Below are 18,870 nucleotides of genomic sequence, written 5' to 3'. Positions count from 1 at the left end.
TGTCAAGGTCAGTTCATGTAAGTATCCTAAAGTCAGTACATTCTGATACTAGGGGCCAAACTTTAGCCCATCAAAACTTACTTGTTTTCAGAGCTAAAACTTGGCCCCAGGTTTGCACACGTCAAAAGTTTCTTCTATCTATATTAGCTGCCATCAAGAAAAAAAACCTTCAAGTTAAGCTATTCCTAAGAGTCTAATGCATTCAGCTTGCTGGCGAACACGCATCTTTCACATTGCATATGGAAAATGAGATTATTTTTTAGACTGTGGGAATAAAAACTTGGCAGTACTCAAAGCAGATGTGTGGAGATGAACAGCGATTTTCTCAAATCACAGTGTCACGCAGGTTTTGAAACCTTCACAGTTGTGCTTTTACTGGCAGCTTTGTGATGATGATTTTTCTGCACCAGAAACTGCCAGCTGGTCAAATTAGTCAAATAGTTTGCAGCTTGGTATTTAAATCCACAGAATGTCACCACTAATTTTAAGCTACAAGCTATAAATTCTGCATTCCTTTATATGTGAGGCGATTATTTACTTCGGTTTGATCATTAGAGCAGATGTAACAGGTTATAATTATCAATAATTCTGAATTCAGACTCATTCAAGCAAATATCTCAGCCCCAACATTGAAAACATGAAATGACGCATTAATCTTATGACATTCATGGTTTGAGCCTGCTATTGAATTGACCCTGTTAAGCTGTGACATTTAGAATTACGTGTACTTCAAATCTAGCATTTATGCAACCTTTGTAACCAAACACACGCCAAACTTGCTTGCAAGTATTTTCTGTATAATTAAATCAAAAATATAAGCTCATTTCAACTTTGTGTTTGTACGTTCATGGGGAGCGATGTGATTATAAACTGCAGGAGAAGGGGCCATATGGTAAAAGGTAATTTATGAATAACATCATAAAGCACAAAGTATGTTATGTTACATTAGTGGTCTTACCAGTGCAGGTAAAAACTCAGGGACATTCACAAGGCAATAAAGTGGTGTGGCAATGGATTTCATTTTTGTATGGAACGATGGGCTGAATTAGCGAAATAGTTTCCGTTATCTGCCTTTATCCTATGATAATCTATGCATTTCAATGAAGTAAAAAGACCAGCAAGGATGCAACAAACATGTGTTAACAAATTATTCATATTAGTTGTTATTTTCTCTATGAATCTGACAAAGAATAAATACCAAAATGCATTCCCCATTTCTGAAGCACAGTTACTCCTTTTTAAGTAAGTAACATGCAGACCCTCATTGTCAGCTGAGAAAAGGGTTTAAAAAAAGTGAACAAAAGCAGAGCTCTGCAGACATTGGAAATTTGAAAAATAAATCCGAAATGCTGGAAGTACTTTGTAAAGAGAGAGATAATCTTTTCAAGAGAACCTTTGAAAATTTCTCAATCTAGTACACATTAAGTGTGTCCCTCTCTTCACAGATGCTGCCATACCTACTAAATATCTTACGCATTTTCTGTTTTTATAATAAGGGTAATAATCTAATTATACAATTTTATTTTACTTCCTTAGGTTTGACCAAAAGCAATGGTAATGAGCACAAAATGGTGCAAGTATTTCGATAAAACACCTCCAATGTACATATGTATATTTTCACTCCAGCACAACCAAAGTGATATTTTACAATGTACATTGTACTTTCTTTTTAAAAAGGATGTCATTTGTGCAATTGTTTCCAATAAAACTGAAAGAAGTGTTTGTGTTTGTTTGCTGGTAACACAAATTCCGAACCTGTTCTGTGGAGCTTCGAAAGATCCCAAAGAAAGGCGCGGATAACACATCTGTTCTATTAAAATGAAACAGCAACTGTCTCCTTTTCAGCTAAAACAATATCTGGGAAGTAACAGATTCTCTCCCTCATAATTTAAAGGGGAAAGTAGTCCTGTTACGGATTTTATAACTTACCACAAACACAAGCTTGCCAACATTGGTCCAAGGAAAATCATACAACAATTGTTTAGATTCTCCCACAACCTGGAAAACATTAAATCATGAAATAAATATATTCAGTTGTCAAAATCCTCAATTAATTATCCTTTGTCATGGGACATAAGAGCGAGGAAGAAATGTATTTAAACTTTAGTTAGTGAAAATCAGGATTCATTTTCCTAGCTCACATGACTGTACTACTCATGAGAATAACCTAAACCTAGAAGGTGTTTGTAAGAAGCAGCATTGTAATCATGTTCTATTCTGCATAAGGAAATGAAATGTTGTGTAATTACAGTGTAATTGTAGCTCCATATCAGCTTGGTCTTGCCTTCTGCTGAATCATATGGAGAGTTAAATTTGACATTTTTATATAACCACCAAAGAGCTATTTTAGCAAAGCTCAGATCTTGTCGACCACCAAAATACATAAATTGACAGATTCATTAAAATAAGGAAAATGTTTTAGGAATGCTGAGGTAAACTTTCCCTGTAGGATTCTGGACAATATATGCCAGTAGTGCTAAGGATTCCTCAAAGGATAAATCATATACATGGACTTTAGTAAGGTGTTTGATAAGGTTCCCCATGGTAGACTATTGGAGAAAGTGAAGTTACATGGTGTGCAGGGTGTTCTAGCTAGGTGGATAAAGAACTGGTTGAGCAACAGGAGACAGAGAGTAGTAGTTGAAGGGAGTTTCTCAAGATGGAGAAAGGTGACCAGTGGTGTTCCACAGGGGTCAGTGTTGAGGCCACTGTTGTTTGTGATATACATAAATGATCTGGAAGAGGGCACTGTTGGTATGTTCAGCAAGTTTGCAGATGACACCAAGGTTGGTGGAGTAGCAGAAAGCATAAGGGACTATCAAAGAATACAGGAGGATATAGATAGACTGGAGAGTTGGGTAGAAAAGTGGCAGATGGATTTCAATCTAGACAAATGTGAGGTGATGCATTTAGGCAAGACTAATTCTAGAGCAAATTATACAATGAATGGAAGACCGTTGGGAAAAGTTCATAGGCAGAGAGATCTGGGCGTGCAGGTCCATTGTATGCTGAAGGTTGCTGCACAGGTGGATAAAGTGGTCAAGAAAGCATGTAGTATGTTTGCCTTCATTGGACGGGGTATTGAGTATAAGAGCTGGCAAGTCATATTAAAATTGTACAAGAATTGGTTCGGCCACATTTAGAATACTGAGTACAGTTCTGGTCACCAGACTACCAAAAGGATGTGGACACTTTGGAGCGAGTGCAGAGAAGGTTTACGAGGAGGTTGCCTGGTATGGAAGGTGCTAGAGGTTGAGTAGGTTAAGTTTGTTTTCATTAGAAAAAAGGAGATTGAGGGGGGACCTCATTGAGGTTTACAAAATCATAAAGGGTATAGACAGGGTGGATAGAGACAAGCTTTTTTCCAGGGTGAAGGATTCAATAACGAGAGGTCATGCTTTCAAGGTGAGAGGCGGAAAGTTTAAGGGGGATACTCGCGGTAAGTACTGACACAGAGGGTAGTGAGCGACTGGAACAAATTGCCAGAAGAGGTGGTGGAGGCAGGCACAGTAGGTTCATTTGAGATGCGTCTGGACAGATGCATGTGTAGGTGGGGAGCAGAGGGATACAGATGCTTAGGAAGTGGGCGACAGGTTTAGACAGTGAATATGGATTGGCTCAGGCTTGGAAGGCCAAAGGGCCTGTTTTTAGATTTAGATTAGATTAGATTACATTACAGTATGGAAACAGGCCCTTCAGCCCAACAAGTCCACACCGACCCGCCGAAGTGTAACCCACCCATACCCCTACATTTACCCCTATACCTAACACTAGGGGCAATTTAGCATGGCCAATTCACCTAACCTGCACATCTTTGGACTGTGGGAGGAAACCGGAGCACCCGGAGAAAACCCACGCAGACACGGGGAGAACATGCAAACTCCACACAGTCGCCTGAGTCGGGAATTGAACCCGGGTCTCTGGCGCTGCGAGGCAGCAGTGCTAACCACTGTGCCACCGTGCCGCCCACCGTGTTCCTGGGCTGTAAATTTTCTTTGTTCTTTGTTCAGTCTAGAGTGTGATTGTCCATATTTAAATTTTTTAAAATCTGGATCACAAAGCACCAAAATGTCCAAATTACTTTGTTTTGGAATCAATGGGTAGTAAAAAAAAAATTCATATGCATTTATCACCACTGGCTCAGCCACCTTCTTACAGTAAGATGAAGCTCGGGCAATTGAATTCAACAAAACTGGTTATCTTATAACTAAAACATACCACTGGTTTGTACTGTAATATGGTATAATAGGTTGAACTATGCACAGATTTTGTATGCAGACTAAAATTAGAATAGAAAAGTAGGCCCATTGTGTCCATTACCCTAAGCTAATCAACATTATCAAACGGATAGATATTTTACGCAAATGTTCTAGTCACTTGGCTGCATCACACATTAGGCAGAAATTATCTGAAATAAAGTATTTGCAAATTCATAAAATTTAGCAGTTTTTATGTTTCTGAAACATTCTTATTGTTTATTCTTCACGCTTGACTTATCCTTGAACTTAAATTCTGTCTTCTCTTTAGCTCAAATGATGCTTCTGGCCTTCATGAAATGGACGAAGACGCCTCACCCTGACATAGTGAAATATATAGTCACTTGGGATCATTCCAACTGGCCAGCGAGCTAGGAGTTGCAAGATCTCTAACATAACTTTTGACGTTTCAAGGCCTTGGCATTGCATCAGAAAACATCTCTGAAATTTAGCACTGTGCATAATATGAAGCAACAGACAATATGAGCATGCCACAGTGATTTCGGCCCCGGCAGCCATTTAACTAGAGAGAGAAGCTTGTTACCACAGTGAAGTAGAATTGTGAAGCAGTTAATACACATTAATGCTGCTAAATTAAACAGGTTAAATAAAAATTAAAATGTTTGAATTTTCTTCTGTTATGTAGTAACCAATTTGCAAAAAATCTCTATGAAAATGAGTTGAATTACAATAATTTTTTGAGTTTTAATAGTTTAGCAAGAGAAGGAACCAAGTACAATATAGACTCCAAGCTAGACTGCAAGAGAGATTTATTGAAAGCCATGACTTGTTAGCACTCTAAAGGAGGAGCTCATATCTATTTGGTGGTTAGAGGGCAAGCTCTGAATTTCAGGCAGTTCAAGGAAGTAAGAATCAATGAGAATCAAGGCTTTAGGGCTTGGGCCAGCCAAGTCTGAGAGTCAGGGAGCAGAATGGTGTAGGAGACCAAGTCCAGGGCCACTGGAGTGACACTACCAACTACATAAAGACCATTAAGAATGGACAGTAAATGCTGACTTAACCAGCAATGGTTATATCCAATGAATGAATAATGGAAAAATACAACTGCGCTGGAGGAGACTGAACTATCTTCCCATTCCATCCCTTTTAGAAGTGGGAGTCTAATATAAAATTCAAAACCAGTTTATGAAGGTTGGATATTTAAATTTTAACTTCTTTTGAAAAAGCAATGTACAACATGCAAAACGTAACTGCACTGCAGCAGTAACTTATACAACACCAGTTTGGGAGATCTACTACTATATTTGTAGCACTTTGGAAATGGAGGGAGATGTGGGCCACGTCTGGTTATTGGGAAGGGAGATGGAACTGGGTACAGTACATGGGACAGAGTAGGGTTAAGTATAGTAGTGAGTTGGAGACAGAGTTAGATTGGAAGCTGGTAATGTGTTAGAACAGTCTTGATGAACATGATGTTTTGTTAAGACTGGAGTGTGCCTTTTGCCCTTATCATTACAGAGCATACTGTAGCATACAATGACTAACAACATGTGATTCTTGCCTATGGCAAGGACTGTTGCTAAGGAATTGAATTTTCAGCCATGTACGATGTGGCAAAATTTCAAAGAAACTGAATGGATTTGACACTTGCACAATCAACTTTCCAGATGGATAGCTCTCAATCAGGTTAGCAACCGTGAAAGGCAAGAGAAAGGACAGGAGCTGAATTTATACAAAACAGTTTCTTATCTTACCTGAAATATCTGAAGTCCTTGAAGAGTCAAGCCCAACATCAGTGAAGCATCAATTTCCCTTTTATCCTAAATGGAACCAAAAAAGATAGAGATCAATAATATTCAACAAATGAGGAGTTTTCCGAGCAGTTAAAGGCTGTACTATGTTTTCCTCAGCTATATGCTAGCATCAGTAAAGTAACAGGTCTGCAGTAATTTCTGACAGCATGAAATAATTACAATCAACTTATGGGCTTTTACTTATACATCTGAATAAGAAGTTTTTGATATCTGCATTAATGAAGCACAACAGTCCTAAATTAAAGATATTTATGCCAGAGTGCAGTAATTAGTGGCAACAAAACAACTGCAGATGCTGGAATCCAAGGTAGACAAGCAGGAAACTGGAAGAACACAGCAAGCCAGACAGGATCAGGAGGTGGAGAAGTCAACATTTTGGGTGTAACCCTTCTTCTGGAATGGGGGTGGGTGTAGGGGAGCAGCAGATAAAGGGGGTCGGGGAGGGGGGTATGGCGGGGTGGTGAGGTAGGGATAGGTAAATTAGTGGAGGCAGTGAGTGGTTTGATCCACTGGCTGGAAAACCAGCGAGAGCCCAGTGTTGTCTTTTATTTCAGAAAAATCCACAGCATCTTGTTACACTCAGGCTTACTGGACAGGTTGTGATGAGGCTTGACAGAAGTCCCACCCACTGAGAGCTGTTGGCCAGAGGCATGCAGCTCAACTGAACAACATCACCACTAGCAATAGTCCTGTTCTCCCAAGAATTCTGAAGGAACTCACCAGTACAGAGGAGCAGTATTTTCTGCATATAGGACACTGCACTGGAGTGTGGTGAATCACTCAAGAAAAAGGAGATGGAAGGAGGGATGGTGGAACGAAGGACTCCATATTAGGCTGCTTAAGATAAAGGAGATTCACAAACTAACAGATGACAAAGTTGGGATAAGGGAGACTCTTTCAGGATGGCAACTTGTAACTAGTGGAGTACCACAGTAATCAGTACTGAGGCCTCAATTATTTCCAACATATATTAATGACCTTGATGAGGAAAGTGAATGTACTATAACCAAATTTGAGGATGACAAAGTATTTACAGATGGCTGTAGAGAAGTTAAGCAAGTGGCAGATGGAATATAATATGGGAAAATGTGAGATTATGCACTTTGGCAAGATGAATAGAGGAGCTGAACTTTATTTAAATGAGAAAAGACTGCAGAAAGCTGCAGCATAGATGGATTGGAGGGCCCTGGTGCTAAATCACAAAAAGCTAGGATCCATGTTCAGCAGGTAATCAGGAAAGCAAATGAAAATTTGGTCTTTATTTCAAAGGGAATGGACCAAACAAATAGAGAGGTTTTGCTAAAGCGATATAAGGCACTTGTCAGACCATAGCGGAAATGTTGCAGAAAAAAAGCTTCGCTTCACCGATCCAAGGAAAGATATACTGACATTAGAGGCAATGCAGAGAAAGTTCACAAGATTGATCCCAGGTATGGAGGGATTATTTCATGAGGAGAGGTTAAGCAGGCTGAGCCTGGATTCATTACAGTTTAGCAGAACAAAAAGGGAACTTACTTAAACGTACAAGATTGTAAGGGAACCTGACAGGGGAGATGTGGAGAGAATGTTTCTCCTTCGGGGAGAGTCTAGGACTAGAAGACATAATCTCAGAATAAGGGCCATTCACTTAAGACAGAGATGAGGAGGAATCTTTCTTCTCTCAAATGATAGTAAATCTCCAGAATTCTTTACCGTAGAGGGCTATTGAGGCTGGGTTATTAAGTACATTCAAGGCTGAAACAGACAAATTTTTAATCACTAAGGGAATCAAGAGTTATAGGGAAAAGGCAAGAAATGAGTTATCACATCAACCATGGTCTAAATAATTGGGGAAGTGGAGGTTGATGGGCCAAATGACCTACTTGTGCTCCTCCAGTGTCTTTGTGTCTCCCTTATTTTGCATGAACACTAGCCCAAACTCTATCATACCACTGCCTCCACACGACAATGAGTAACTAATGTGTCCTCCTGGTTACAATGCTACAGTAAAAGTCATAACCATCAACAAGTTCAAATGAACTTTATCCAATGAAACATCCAATATTCCATATGAAAATTAAATAGTCACCCTTAACCACCCCACTTGTGTCTGTGCTGTAGGTGGCTTTGTTTTTTAGATTAGATTCCTTACAGTGTGGAAACAGGCCCTTTGGCCCAACCAGTCCATACCAATCCTCCAAAGAGTAACCCACCCAGACCCATTTCCCTCTGACTAATGCACCTAACACTATGAACAATTTAGCATGGCCTATTCACCCGACCCGCACATCTTTGGACTGTGGGAGGAAGCTGGAGTACCCAGAGGAAACCCATGCAGACACAGGGAGAATGTGCAAACCCCACACAGACAGTCGCCCAAAACTGGAATCGCACCTGGGACCCTGGTGCTGTGAGGCAGCAGTGCTAACCACTGTGCCACTGTGCCACCCAGGTTCTTGGGCTTCTGTACAATGCTACTCCAGTGACTTCAGCATGGCTGGTGGAACATTGCTGACATTTACTATGGGAGGTTGTCAAAGATTGTCCGTAATTAGTTCTGAGCTTGAAAGGTCATGCTATAGACTGTACTCTTTGAACATATGGCACATTTTGGATTGGCTTATAGTCAACAATAACTGGAGTGGCAGTGATGGCAGCACAAATCTGCTGTCATCCTGAAGGCTCCTGTTTCATAGAGGTCACCAATGGTAACATCTCCGCCATTCCGATAATCTGGTGTAGCACAGAGTTCTGGATGCTGGGAGACCCTTTAAGCCACTAGTATCTATGCCATGTGACATCAGTCTTGTTGTAAGATTAATCCTTCCACAAGTCAACATGGTGTAAAATCCAGCTAGTAAGTTTGCTGATGCTATCCTCTATCCTGGGAGAGCTCTGCAGGGCATGTTTGGTCATGTGTGGTAGAGAAGGACCACTTGGCTGTCTAACGAAAAACAGCTCTCATCTTAAATATTATTTACTGCACATTACCAATCAGGGAACAGGATGTGCATGCTTACATGATCCTACAGCTTGTAAGCTATAGACTGAGATGAGACAGAAGTGGAGTGAGAGGCTATAGTCTCAGCCCTGCTACTAGCCTTGGCCATTCTAATGATCACCAGCATGTTCTCATCCGTGCAGTCAGATCATAGTGTCCCTCATCCCAGCCCCCGCCCCCAGGTTAGGTGTTACTTCCTCCAACTATGGGTCGCTTTGTCCTACAACAGAGAGGTGTGTGTCAGGGATTTTTATGTGGGCATATTCTTGGCAGAGTGGAGGAACAGTGGGATCTTGGTGTGCATGTACATAGATCCCTTAAAATTGCCATCCAGGTGGACAGGGTTGTTAAAAAAGCATATGGTGTTTTGGCTTTCGTTAACAGGGGGATTGAGTTTAAGAGCTGAGATCTTGTTGCAGCTCTATACAACTTTGGTTAGACTGCACTTGGAATACTGTGTCCAGTTCTGGTCGCCCTATTATAGGAAAGATGAGGATGCTTTGGAGAGGGTTCAGAGGAGGTTTACCAGGATGCTGCCTGGAATAGAGGGCTTATCTTATGAAGAGCGGTTGACTGAGCTCGGACTCTTTTCATTGGAAAAAAGAAGGAAGAGAAGGGACCTTATTGAGGTGTATAAGATAATGAGAGGCAATGATAGAGTTGATAGTCAGAAACTTTTTCCCAGGGCAGAAATTGTTAACGCGAAGGGTCATAGTTTTAAGCTGTTTGGCAGAAAGTATAGAGGGGGATGTCAGAGGCGGGTTCTTTACACAGAGAGTTGAGAGAGCATGGAATGCGTTGCCAGCAGCAGTTGTGGAAGCGAGGTCATTGGGAATATTTAAGAGACTGCTGGACATGCATATGGTCACAGAAATGTGAGGGTTCGTACATTAGGTTTACCTTACATGAGGATCAATGGTCGGCACAACATCGTGGGCTGAAGGGCCTATTCTGTGCTGTACTGTTCTATGTCCTGTTATGGGCCTCGGAGAGCTAGCAAGAGAGTCACACAGCCCCCTTTGAAAATACCCGCCATGTTACAAGCCAATCGGGCAGTTGGCAGGTCACCAGTATTCCTTTCACTGGATCAGGAACCAGCTAGCAGCAAGTCCCATCAACTGACAGGCCAGCAGTTCTTTTGCTCAGTAGCCCAACAGGAGGCAGTGGTGCTGTAGAAAATACACTCATGGGGGCCCCAGGATCATGGAGTGACCTAGAGATAAGTGGTGGCAGGAGGGGTTGCATGAGGTTGCAGTGGAGGGAGGTATTGGGGGGAACAGCAGCAAGGGCAGGGTTTAGTTCTCTGTCACCTCTCCTTCCTGATCTTGGGTCCCATGATCAGATTGTGAGTACTTCTGAAGGAGGGACACTAACAGGAGACCACAAGCAACCGGTTCCAGTTTGTATTTTGTGCTCCACCTCTCCCTATCAATGGAGACTGAGCATTGCTGAGTTAACATTAGTGGAGGCAATGGAAAACCCTTACTTTGAAGTCTGCATTTGGGGATGGACCAGGAAGACCATCTATGGGCCCCTTCCAACTCAGCCAACAGGAGATGAGGCGGGAAGGCAGCAAGATCCCATCAACCACCATCTCATCCAAATAACCAACCTCCCAGTCCCCAAACCTGCCATGGTGCATGAACATATAACACTGTCCAAAGCATGTACTGCAGTGTGTTTGGGTGAATAGCTGGCATTGCGTGCAAGTTGAGAAATCTGAGTTGAGTGCCAGACTCATAGCAGTGCTAAGCACAAAATAAGGCTCTGAATGTTGGACATGAGTCAGGCTTGGTTTGGACCTTCGACAGAAATGTGAGTAAAGCATTGTGTGAGACCAGTGGGTCATTTGTAAGGGTATGCATGTGCACCTTGATCATTTGTGAGAGGTCACTGGGTCAATAAACAGCGTTGCATCCAAATCCTCAGAGCTAGACAGATCGCATTGCCAGCAATGGCTGTCTGCTCCCATTGCTTTCTCAGAGCCTGTAGGGACAGTGTTTTGGTTCCCTATTGTCAAAGAAACAATCTTGATGCACCAACATTGCATCAGACAAACTTGAAAACATTTGCCTACAGTGTCACTGCAACCAGAAACACTTCCTGAACAAGTTCCAGCAGCCAAGATGCTCCTCTCCTTTAAGTAGACTGGCCTCAAGTAACAGAGGCTAGCTTTAAGAGAAACCAGCCTCACACAAACCTTCCTTACAGAGATGTGCAATCATCCAGCTGGATTCTTAGCAACAGTAATGCACATACAGCCTATATTGCTACAAATACATTAGATTAGATTCCCATAGTGTGGAAACATGCCATTCAGCCCAACAAGTCCATACCGACCCTCCGAAGTGTAACCCAACCAGACCCATTTCCTTCCGACTAATACACCTAATACTATGGGCAATTTAGCATGGCCAATTAATTTGGGCTGTACATCTTTGGACTGTGGAAGGAAACCGGAGCACCTGGAGAAAACCGATGCAGACAGGGGAAGAATGTACAAACTCCGCACTAAGTTGCCTGAGGCTGGAATCAAACCGGAGTCCCTGGTGCTATGAGGCAGCAGTGCTAACCACTGAGTCACTGTGCTGCCCATATCTCACTCCCCGCACTTGATTATCTAGCTGATCCAATCTCCAATCTCCACAAAATAACTGGGCAGAGAACCTATAAAATCATTTTTAGTTTGCAGACTAATACTTAGAGGAATACAGGAAGACCCCGGGTTCAAATGAGTTCTGTTCTGAACTCATTCACAAGTTGATTTGTACATAAGTCGCAACACAGTGCAGGATAATATAGAGCAGCTGGCCATCAGTCCAGGAAGTCTTTACATGCCATTTCTTTAAAATCACACCCCCATATGGGATTGCATTTGTAATACTAGATTCCACGATTGGGTAAAACAGTGGGTTGCTGTACCATTAAGTTTGTGAAACATCTTGATGAACATGCAAGAACATTCAATAATATAAATAAATCAACACAAGATCATGCAATGTCATTAGAGAGTAGTAAAATTAAGGATTAACATAAAACTCTCTTCATCCAAATCTTAGAGTTAGTTAAAATAATAACGCAGAACATTTGGCAGATACTGAATAATGATTATTATTTAGTGAATATCTCAAATTTAGTTATATTACATAATTTCTAATTTTGGTGTTGGCTATACATCAACAGCAAATACAGTTGGCCTGATCTTTCCTGTTTACAATATAATTTCTATCTGGCAGGATTACAATCACATATACTCCTGTGATGCAATGTTGTCTTATTCAATGAGTGCTAAATTACAAATATCCTTATTACTTTGCTGTTTATTAGGATAATGCGTAAAGCAGCTCTCCTCACACACCTACCTCTTCCAATATCAACAGAATGAAAGCAAAAATAAAGGTTCACAACACATAGTGGGTAAACGGCACCTGTGGCAGTTCATTTTGCCTAGCAAAACACTAAGTCCATGGAGAGAACAAGCCTGAACAGAAAGTGTGCTGTTTGTTCATTGTTTTATGCACATGTACAGAAAAGTAGGAGTTTATGCATAAATACAATGGCTAAGTCAATGGCCAATATTTCTGAGATTAAGTATGTGCTTTTGTGTTAAGCAGGATAGTGGATGTGTAGTATGTTGTCATGATATAGTGAGAACCAAAAAGAAAAGTTCAAGATATGCTTACATCTTGCAATATTCCTGCTGGAATTTCACATGTTTTTTATTATTTGTTCAATAGAATCTGGGCATCACTGGTTAGATCAGTTTTATCACCCACTTCTTTGTTCTTGGAAAAAGTGCTGGTAAGCAGCATTCTTGAACTGTTACAATTCTTGGGGTATAGGGACACCCACTATTGTTTGGAAGATTGTTACTATGTCAAACTCCTGGAACTGTGAAGGAACAGCAGTGTAGTTCCAAGGACAGTATGTGACTTGGAAGGGATCTTGCAGAAGGTCCCCTGCACCTGCTGCTCTTGTCTTCTAGGTGCTAGAGATCACAGGGTTTGGACCACGTTGTCAAAGGATCTTTGGTGAGTTGCTGCACTGCATGTTGTACATGGTAGACATTGCTGCTACTGTATATTGGGAATGAAGGGAATGAACGTTGTAAGTGGTGGACAGGATGCCAGTCAAGCAGATTTCTTGGTCCTGAATAATATTGAGCTTAAATTCTTACTTGCAAATAGAGAATACTCCATCATGCTCCTGATTTTCACCTTGTAGATGGTGGACAAACATCTTAGTACAGAATTCCTAGCCCCTCACACACTCTTGTATCCACAGTATATATGGCTGAATGCTATTTGCCACTCATCAGCCCAAGACTGAACATTTCCCAGCTCTTTAAGCATATGGGCTTGGGTTGCTTCAGTTTCTGAGAAGTTGCAAATGGTCCTGAATCATCAGGGCAATCATCAGTGAACCATGTCTACCCTTGTGATAGAAGGAAGGTCATTGATGAAGCAACTGAAGATGGCTGTATTAAGGACTGTACCCTGAGGCACTCCTGCAGAGATGTCCTGGAGCTGAGATAACTGACCTCCAACAAACACAATCATCTTCCTTAATGCTCAACATGACTCTAACCAGCAGAGCATTTACTCCGCCAATTCCCCTCAACTTGAGTCTTGATTGTTGTAGTGATTAGAAAGAGGTTAGCCAGGTAGGTATCATACAATACGAGTTCCCTGATTGGGGCTGTTAACCAGGCCCAATCAGGGAGCTATTGCTGACAGAAATAAACAGGAGTCTCAGGGGTTCTGCTTACTCTAGGAGCCAGCTCAGTTTGATCAGTGTCATTTACCATGCACGTGTAAATAAAACGGTGACATGGAAACGGGATACCGGCCTTTGTGGAGTTATTTTACTGGGAGCCTTGATTTGATACTCAGTTGGATGTTGCCTTTTTGTCAAGGACAATCACTCCCACTTCACACTGAAGTTCAGCTCTTTTGTCCATGTTTGGACCAAGGCTCGAAGGAGGTCAGGAGTTGAGTGGCCCTTGTGGTACCCAAACTCAGTGTAGGGAGATCAGTCCTTCACATGCATCACTTGATAAGACTGTTGACAACCTCTTCTATCACACTGCTAATAATCAGAAGTAGTCTGCAGGGGTGGAAATTTGCCAGGTGAGATTTGTTGTTTACAGGACATACCTGGCAATTTAACATGTTGGGTAGATACCACTGTTGCAGCTGTCCTGAAACACCTTACCCTAGGGATGCAGCTGGTTCCTAAAGGACAGGTCTTCAGCACTGTCATCAAAATCATTTCACAGGCCATAGCCTCTGTAGCATCCAGGGTCTTCAGCCATTTCTTCATATCACAAGAAGCTGAATCAAGTTGAAGACCGGCATATATGATGCTGGGGATGTCAGCAGAAGGCTATAATGAATTGTTGTTTTGGTATTTCGGGGTGAAGTTGGAAGCAAATATTTCAGCCTAGTCTTTTGCCCTGATATGCTGGGCACCCCCATTGTTGAAGGTGGGGATATCATGGAGTGTCCAACTCATATTAGCAGTTTAACTGTCCATGGCCAATCATGACTGGATGTGGCAGGATTGCAGAGCTTAACTCTGACCCATTTGCTGTGGGATCCCTTATTCCTTCTTTTGCAGCTGCTTCTGCTGTTTGGCACACAAGTTGTCCTGTTATAGTTTCACTAGGTTAAGCTTTGCTTGACACTGCTCCTGTTGTGCCCGCCTGCTCTCTTCATTAAACCAGGATTCATCTCCTAAGCTGATGGTAATGGTAGAATGCCATTATGTCAGGCCATGAGGGCATGTCCTGATACTGTGATTGACTACAAGCCCACTGCTGATGACAACTCCCAGCACCTCGTGGATGCCCAGCCTTGAGTTGCGAGATCCATTCTAAGTCTGTCCGAATAGTACAGTGATCATGCTGCACAAGATGTTGGAGGGTATCATCAATATGAAGATAGGCCTTCACCTCCACAAATACTACATGGTGGTCACTGTTATGGATAGTGTCATGGGCAGAGACATTTGTGACCAGGCAGATTGCTGAGCATGAGGTCAAACAGATTTTCCCCTTGCTGATTCTTTCACTGCATATCACAGACCCAGTCCAGTAGCTATGTCCTTTCAGCCTTGACCTGTTCAGGCAGTAGTGATACTACTACAGAGTCACTCCTAGTTATGGAAAATTGAAATCCTTCAGACTGAGTACATTTGGGGTTCACAGTCAACATTGAGGTGTCCTGGGGCAATATCTTGCCAAATGTATCTGTGCTTAGCAGCTGTGGGGCAGAACATACCAAGGGATGGTGACAGTGCTGCCTGAGACATTGTCTGTAAGGTATAATCCTACGGGAATGATTATGTCAGGCTGTTATTTGACTGAGTTGTTGGTCAGCTCAGAATTTTGGCACAAAGCCCCAGATGACTTTATAAGGTCAACAGGACTCTGTCTGCCTCATTTCTTCATATGTACAGGTCAATGTTGGGTAGTCTGCCTGGGTTCACTCCTTTGTTTAGACTTTGTAGCAGTTTGATACAACAGTGGTTTGTTCAGCCGTTTCAGAGGGCAGTTAAAAGCCAAACATGTTGTTGTGGACCTGGAGTTACACGTATTACTAGAAAGCGAGGACTGCAGATGCTGGAGATCAGAGTCGAAAGTATGGTGCTGGAAAAGCATGGCAGGTCAGGCAGGGAGAATCTCCTGGTCTACTGCTCCTCAGATGCTGCCTGACCTGCTGTGCTTTTCCAACACCACACTCTCGACCTGGAGTTACATGAATGCTAGATTAGGTAAGGACAACGTTTTCAATTCCAAAAGGACATTAGTAAACCTGATTGTTCAAAAAATTATCAGCCAGAGCTACTTGCTCATTATTAGCCTAGCTTTTATTTTTAGATATTTACTGGATTTAACTATCACTATGTGCCATTGTAGGATTTGAACCCCTGGCTCCAGGACATTAGCCTGTGTTCTAGATTACAATCTGATATTATCACCATGCCACTCCCCCCTCCACTTAAATCAGGACAGACTGGTACTTGGTATAATAAACTCTTACTTCCCTTTGGCCTCAACTGTTCCTACACAAAGACAGAAAACAAAAAAATAGGTAACAAAAGCTAAAGGTGAACTGTTATTGCTAGATGCAAATATTGCTCTTTCCCTGAGCCTTTTCCTCCTGTGAAATGCCAGACTTACACTGCACCATCTAACCGTGATCAGTTGCTACAAGGTCAAAAACCACTTTTTAAGCAGGGTTGTTGTAGTTTTCATCTCTAAGATGTCACTCACTACCTTAATTTTTGTTCTGGATAGTGATCTCCTAAAACTCTGGTTGACAAACCCCATCTTAAGGCAACCATTCCACTAAACTGATTACTGGTAACCTTCCCAGGTTGTGAAAGGAACCAGATAAAAATAAATCTCAGTAAATGGAGAATTCTTTCAGTCAGTGCTTTCTGTAAACATTCGGAGTGCTCTGTCTGAACTGAAGCCACAACATATCTATTCTGTTCCTTACCTTATATAGCCTATAATAATGAACGGCCACATCATCTAACTGGACAGCCTCCTTGATGTATTTGAGATGTGCTTCTGAGGCTGTAAGTGTATACTGGTCCTTGTGCATATTTGGAATGTGTTTCAAAATGTATTCCTTTCCTCGTTTGGTAACCACCTGTAGATAAAAATCTTTTTTTAAATCAAGTATTTTTGTACCATGCTATACTGTGTGACAATTATACAATCTTCACAGAATAAAATCACTGCAGCTCCAAAACAATACAGTACTTGCACGTATTCTTATGTATCATATATGTCTATGGCATTGTCGCCAATCCTACATAGAGGCAAACAAGCCCTTTCAACATATTATTAGACCTACTACAATGATCAGGGATCTGGGAAGGTGGCATAGCATTGCCTGACTTTGAACACGCAAAATGTTCAATGCTGTCAGTTGCTTTCAGGGGTTGAACCAATACACTTTCTATTCTATATGGATTATATTTCAATTTCCCTATGGCAAGTAAGTATTTCAGGCAATTTGGCTATTAGTGTCAGTCAGTCATTAAAACCTAATATTAAATTACCAAAGGGCAGAGTATTCTCCAACTTAAATTTGGTGTCAAAGTGATATTTTCAGTTCTTTTATAAAAATATTTTTGAAGTTTTCAGATGTTCTTCCCAGTATATATTAATTGTTTTTTTTTGCCTCTACTTCTTTTCAGTACATTTTGAATTACAGCACTAAAAATGACAAATGAGTGGTAAGTGGTGACTGTTTGACAGCAATCTGTTGCTAATATTATGTCTAATCATCCTTGGATTTTATCACTTCCCACCTAATCTCAAACTAAAACAGATCAGACTCCCTACTCAACACCAACTGTGCTTCAAATAAATATGCACAAGGTACTGCCAAGAAGGACCAAAATCAAAGGCTTGGAGGAGTCATAGTTTGCTCATATTTATCTCTTTGCTGTAACAGAAACTAGAGGATCAGAAAATAAGAAATTCAAATCAAAATAATAATTATTGGACTGCTATCAAAACACAATGTTAGTAACTGTGAGCCTGAAATATACAGATGTTACAACAGATGACGTTTACTCCCTTAATTTCTATTTCATGTTGTTCCCAGTTTGGAACACACAGCTGTAGCCTACTATTAAATTAATCTGGATGAAAAGTTGCCAGCTTAGCATTTGGATCAACTTTAAGGATTTGCCAATATAAAGAAATGACTATTCAAAATGACAAATGTACTTAGGTCAGTTTAAAATTCTGTATTTCATTATCGTACAATGCACAAACAATATACATAGATACACACACAAACAAACAAATACACAGAGAAATGCACTCAGCTTATTTACAAAGGTAGCCACAGTTTTATTCTTCAAGGCTTTCAAAGTTCATGAGATTGTGTATTCAGACTCAAAATATTGCCTTTAAACTCTCTAAGATTTAGCTTAAGTATATAGTAACACAAGTCCCCTGTTATTTTGTGGTTTCTGTGTTATGATGTTTTCAGTCTCTGCACTGAGGTCATTATGGATATTCAGCACACACATAATTAAGTCAGCAATTTGCTACTTATGAGAAGGCAGCATTAAGGGATATTACGTAATATCATTCTCATAGGTCCCTGTCCTGTCTAAACAATTTGTTATAAAAATTCTCCTTGCTAACAGTGTATTCTTGTTGCAACTAAATTAGCTAAATGTGTAAAATTAACTAAATGCGTAAAACTAGCATACGCATTAATGCAAAAAATATTTAAAGTTGTCTTAGCTGATTAAAGAGCTGCACCTACTGGACATCTTACAATCCTGTGAAAAAAAAATGACCAAAAGATCATTTTTCTTTAAAACTTAGTTCATGGGATATGGAAAGTCAACATTTACTGCCCATCTATAATTGTGCGTGAGAAAGTTATGAGAAAGGACTTCTCAAACTATTACTGAGTAGTGTCATTGCACCCAATGATGTAATGGAGGGATGTTCAAGGTGAAGGTGCAAAGATGTCATTCCATGTTAGGATGGCATTAGACTTGCAGGTGATGCGGTTTCATGCACCCACTGCCCTCATTCTTCTAGGTGGTAGATGTACAGATTTTAGAATGTGCTGTCAATGTGGCTTGGTGAGTCATTGTGGTGCACCTTGTCGATGATACACATTGCTGCCACAGTGGTAGAGAGTGTGAACGTTATAGTGCTGATCAAGTGGGCTACTCTGTCTCAGGTAGTCAAGCTTCTGCAGGTTTGTTGGATCTGCACTCATCTGAGAAAATGAAATATTCTAATACATTCCCCACTTGTGTTTTTGAGATATTGGGCAGACTTTGGGCAGTTAAGAGGGGAGATTCACAC

General features: G+C 41.1%; 1 protein-coding gene across 2 annotated transcripts in view; it reads right to left on the bottom strand.

Moving 5' to 3' along the window:
* Positions 1-18,870, bottom strand: part of frmd6 (FERM domain containing 6) — a 127,208-nt gene that overhangs the window by 27,700 nt on the left and 80,638 nt on the right. The window contains exons 7-9 of one of the 2 annotated variants that reach the window (XM_043697633.2): positions 16,517-16,672; positions 5,972-6,037; positions 1,930-1,998 (exon numbers count right to left, since the gene is read on the bottom strand). In XM_043697633.2, coding sequence (XP_043553568.2) covers positions 1,930-1,998; positions 5,972-6,037; positions 16,517-16,672 — 291 coding nt within the window. Of the gene's footprint in view, positions 1-958; positions 1,198-1,929; positions 1,999-5,971; positions 6,038-16,516; positions 16,673-18,870 lie in introns of those variants that run through there. The other variant, XM_087989851.1, reaches the window with a different exon arrangement.

Source organism: Chiloscyllium plagiosum, unplaced genomic scaffold (assembly GCF_037043375.1).
Source record: "Chiloscyllium plagiosum isolate Xiang-an unplaced genomic scaffold, Cpla_swu_hap1 HiC_scaffold_8, whole genome shotgun sequence".
Lineage (NCBI taxonomy): Eukaryota > Metazoa > Chordata > Chondrichthyes > Orectolobiformes > Hemiscylliidae > Chiloscyllium > Chiloscyllium plagiosum.
This window is presented reverse-complemented; position numbering and strand designations above follow the sequence as displayed.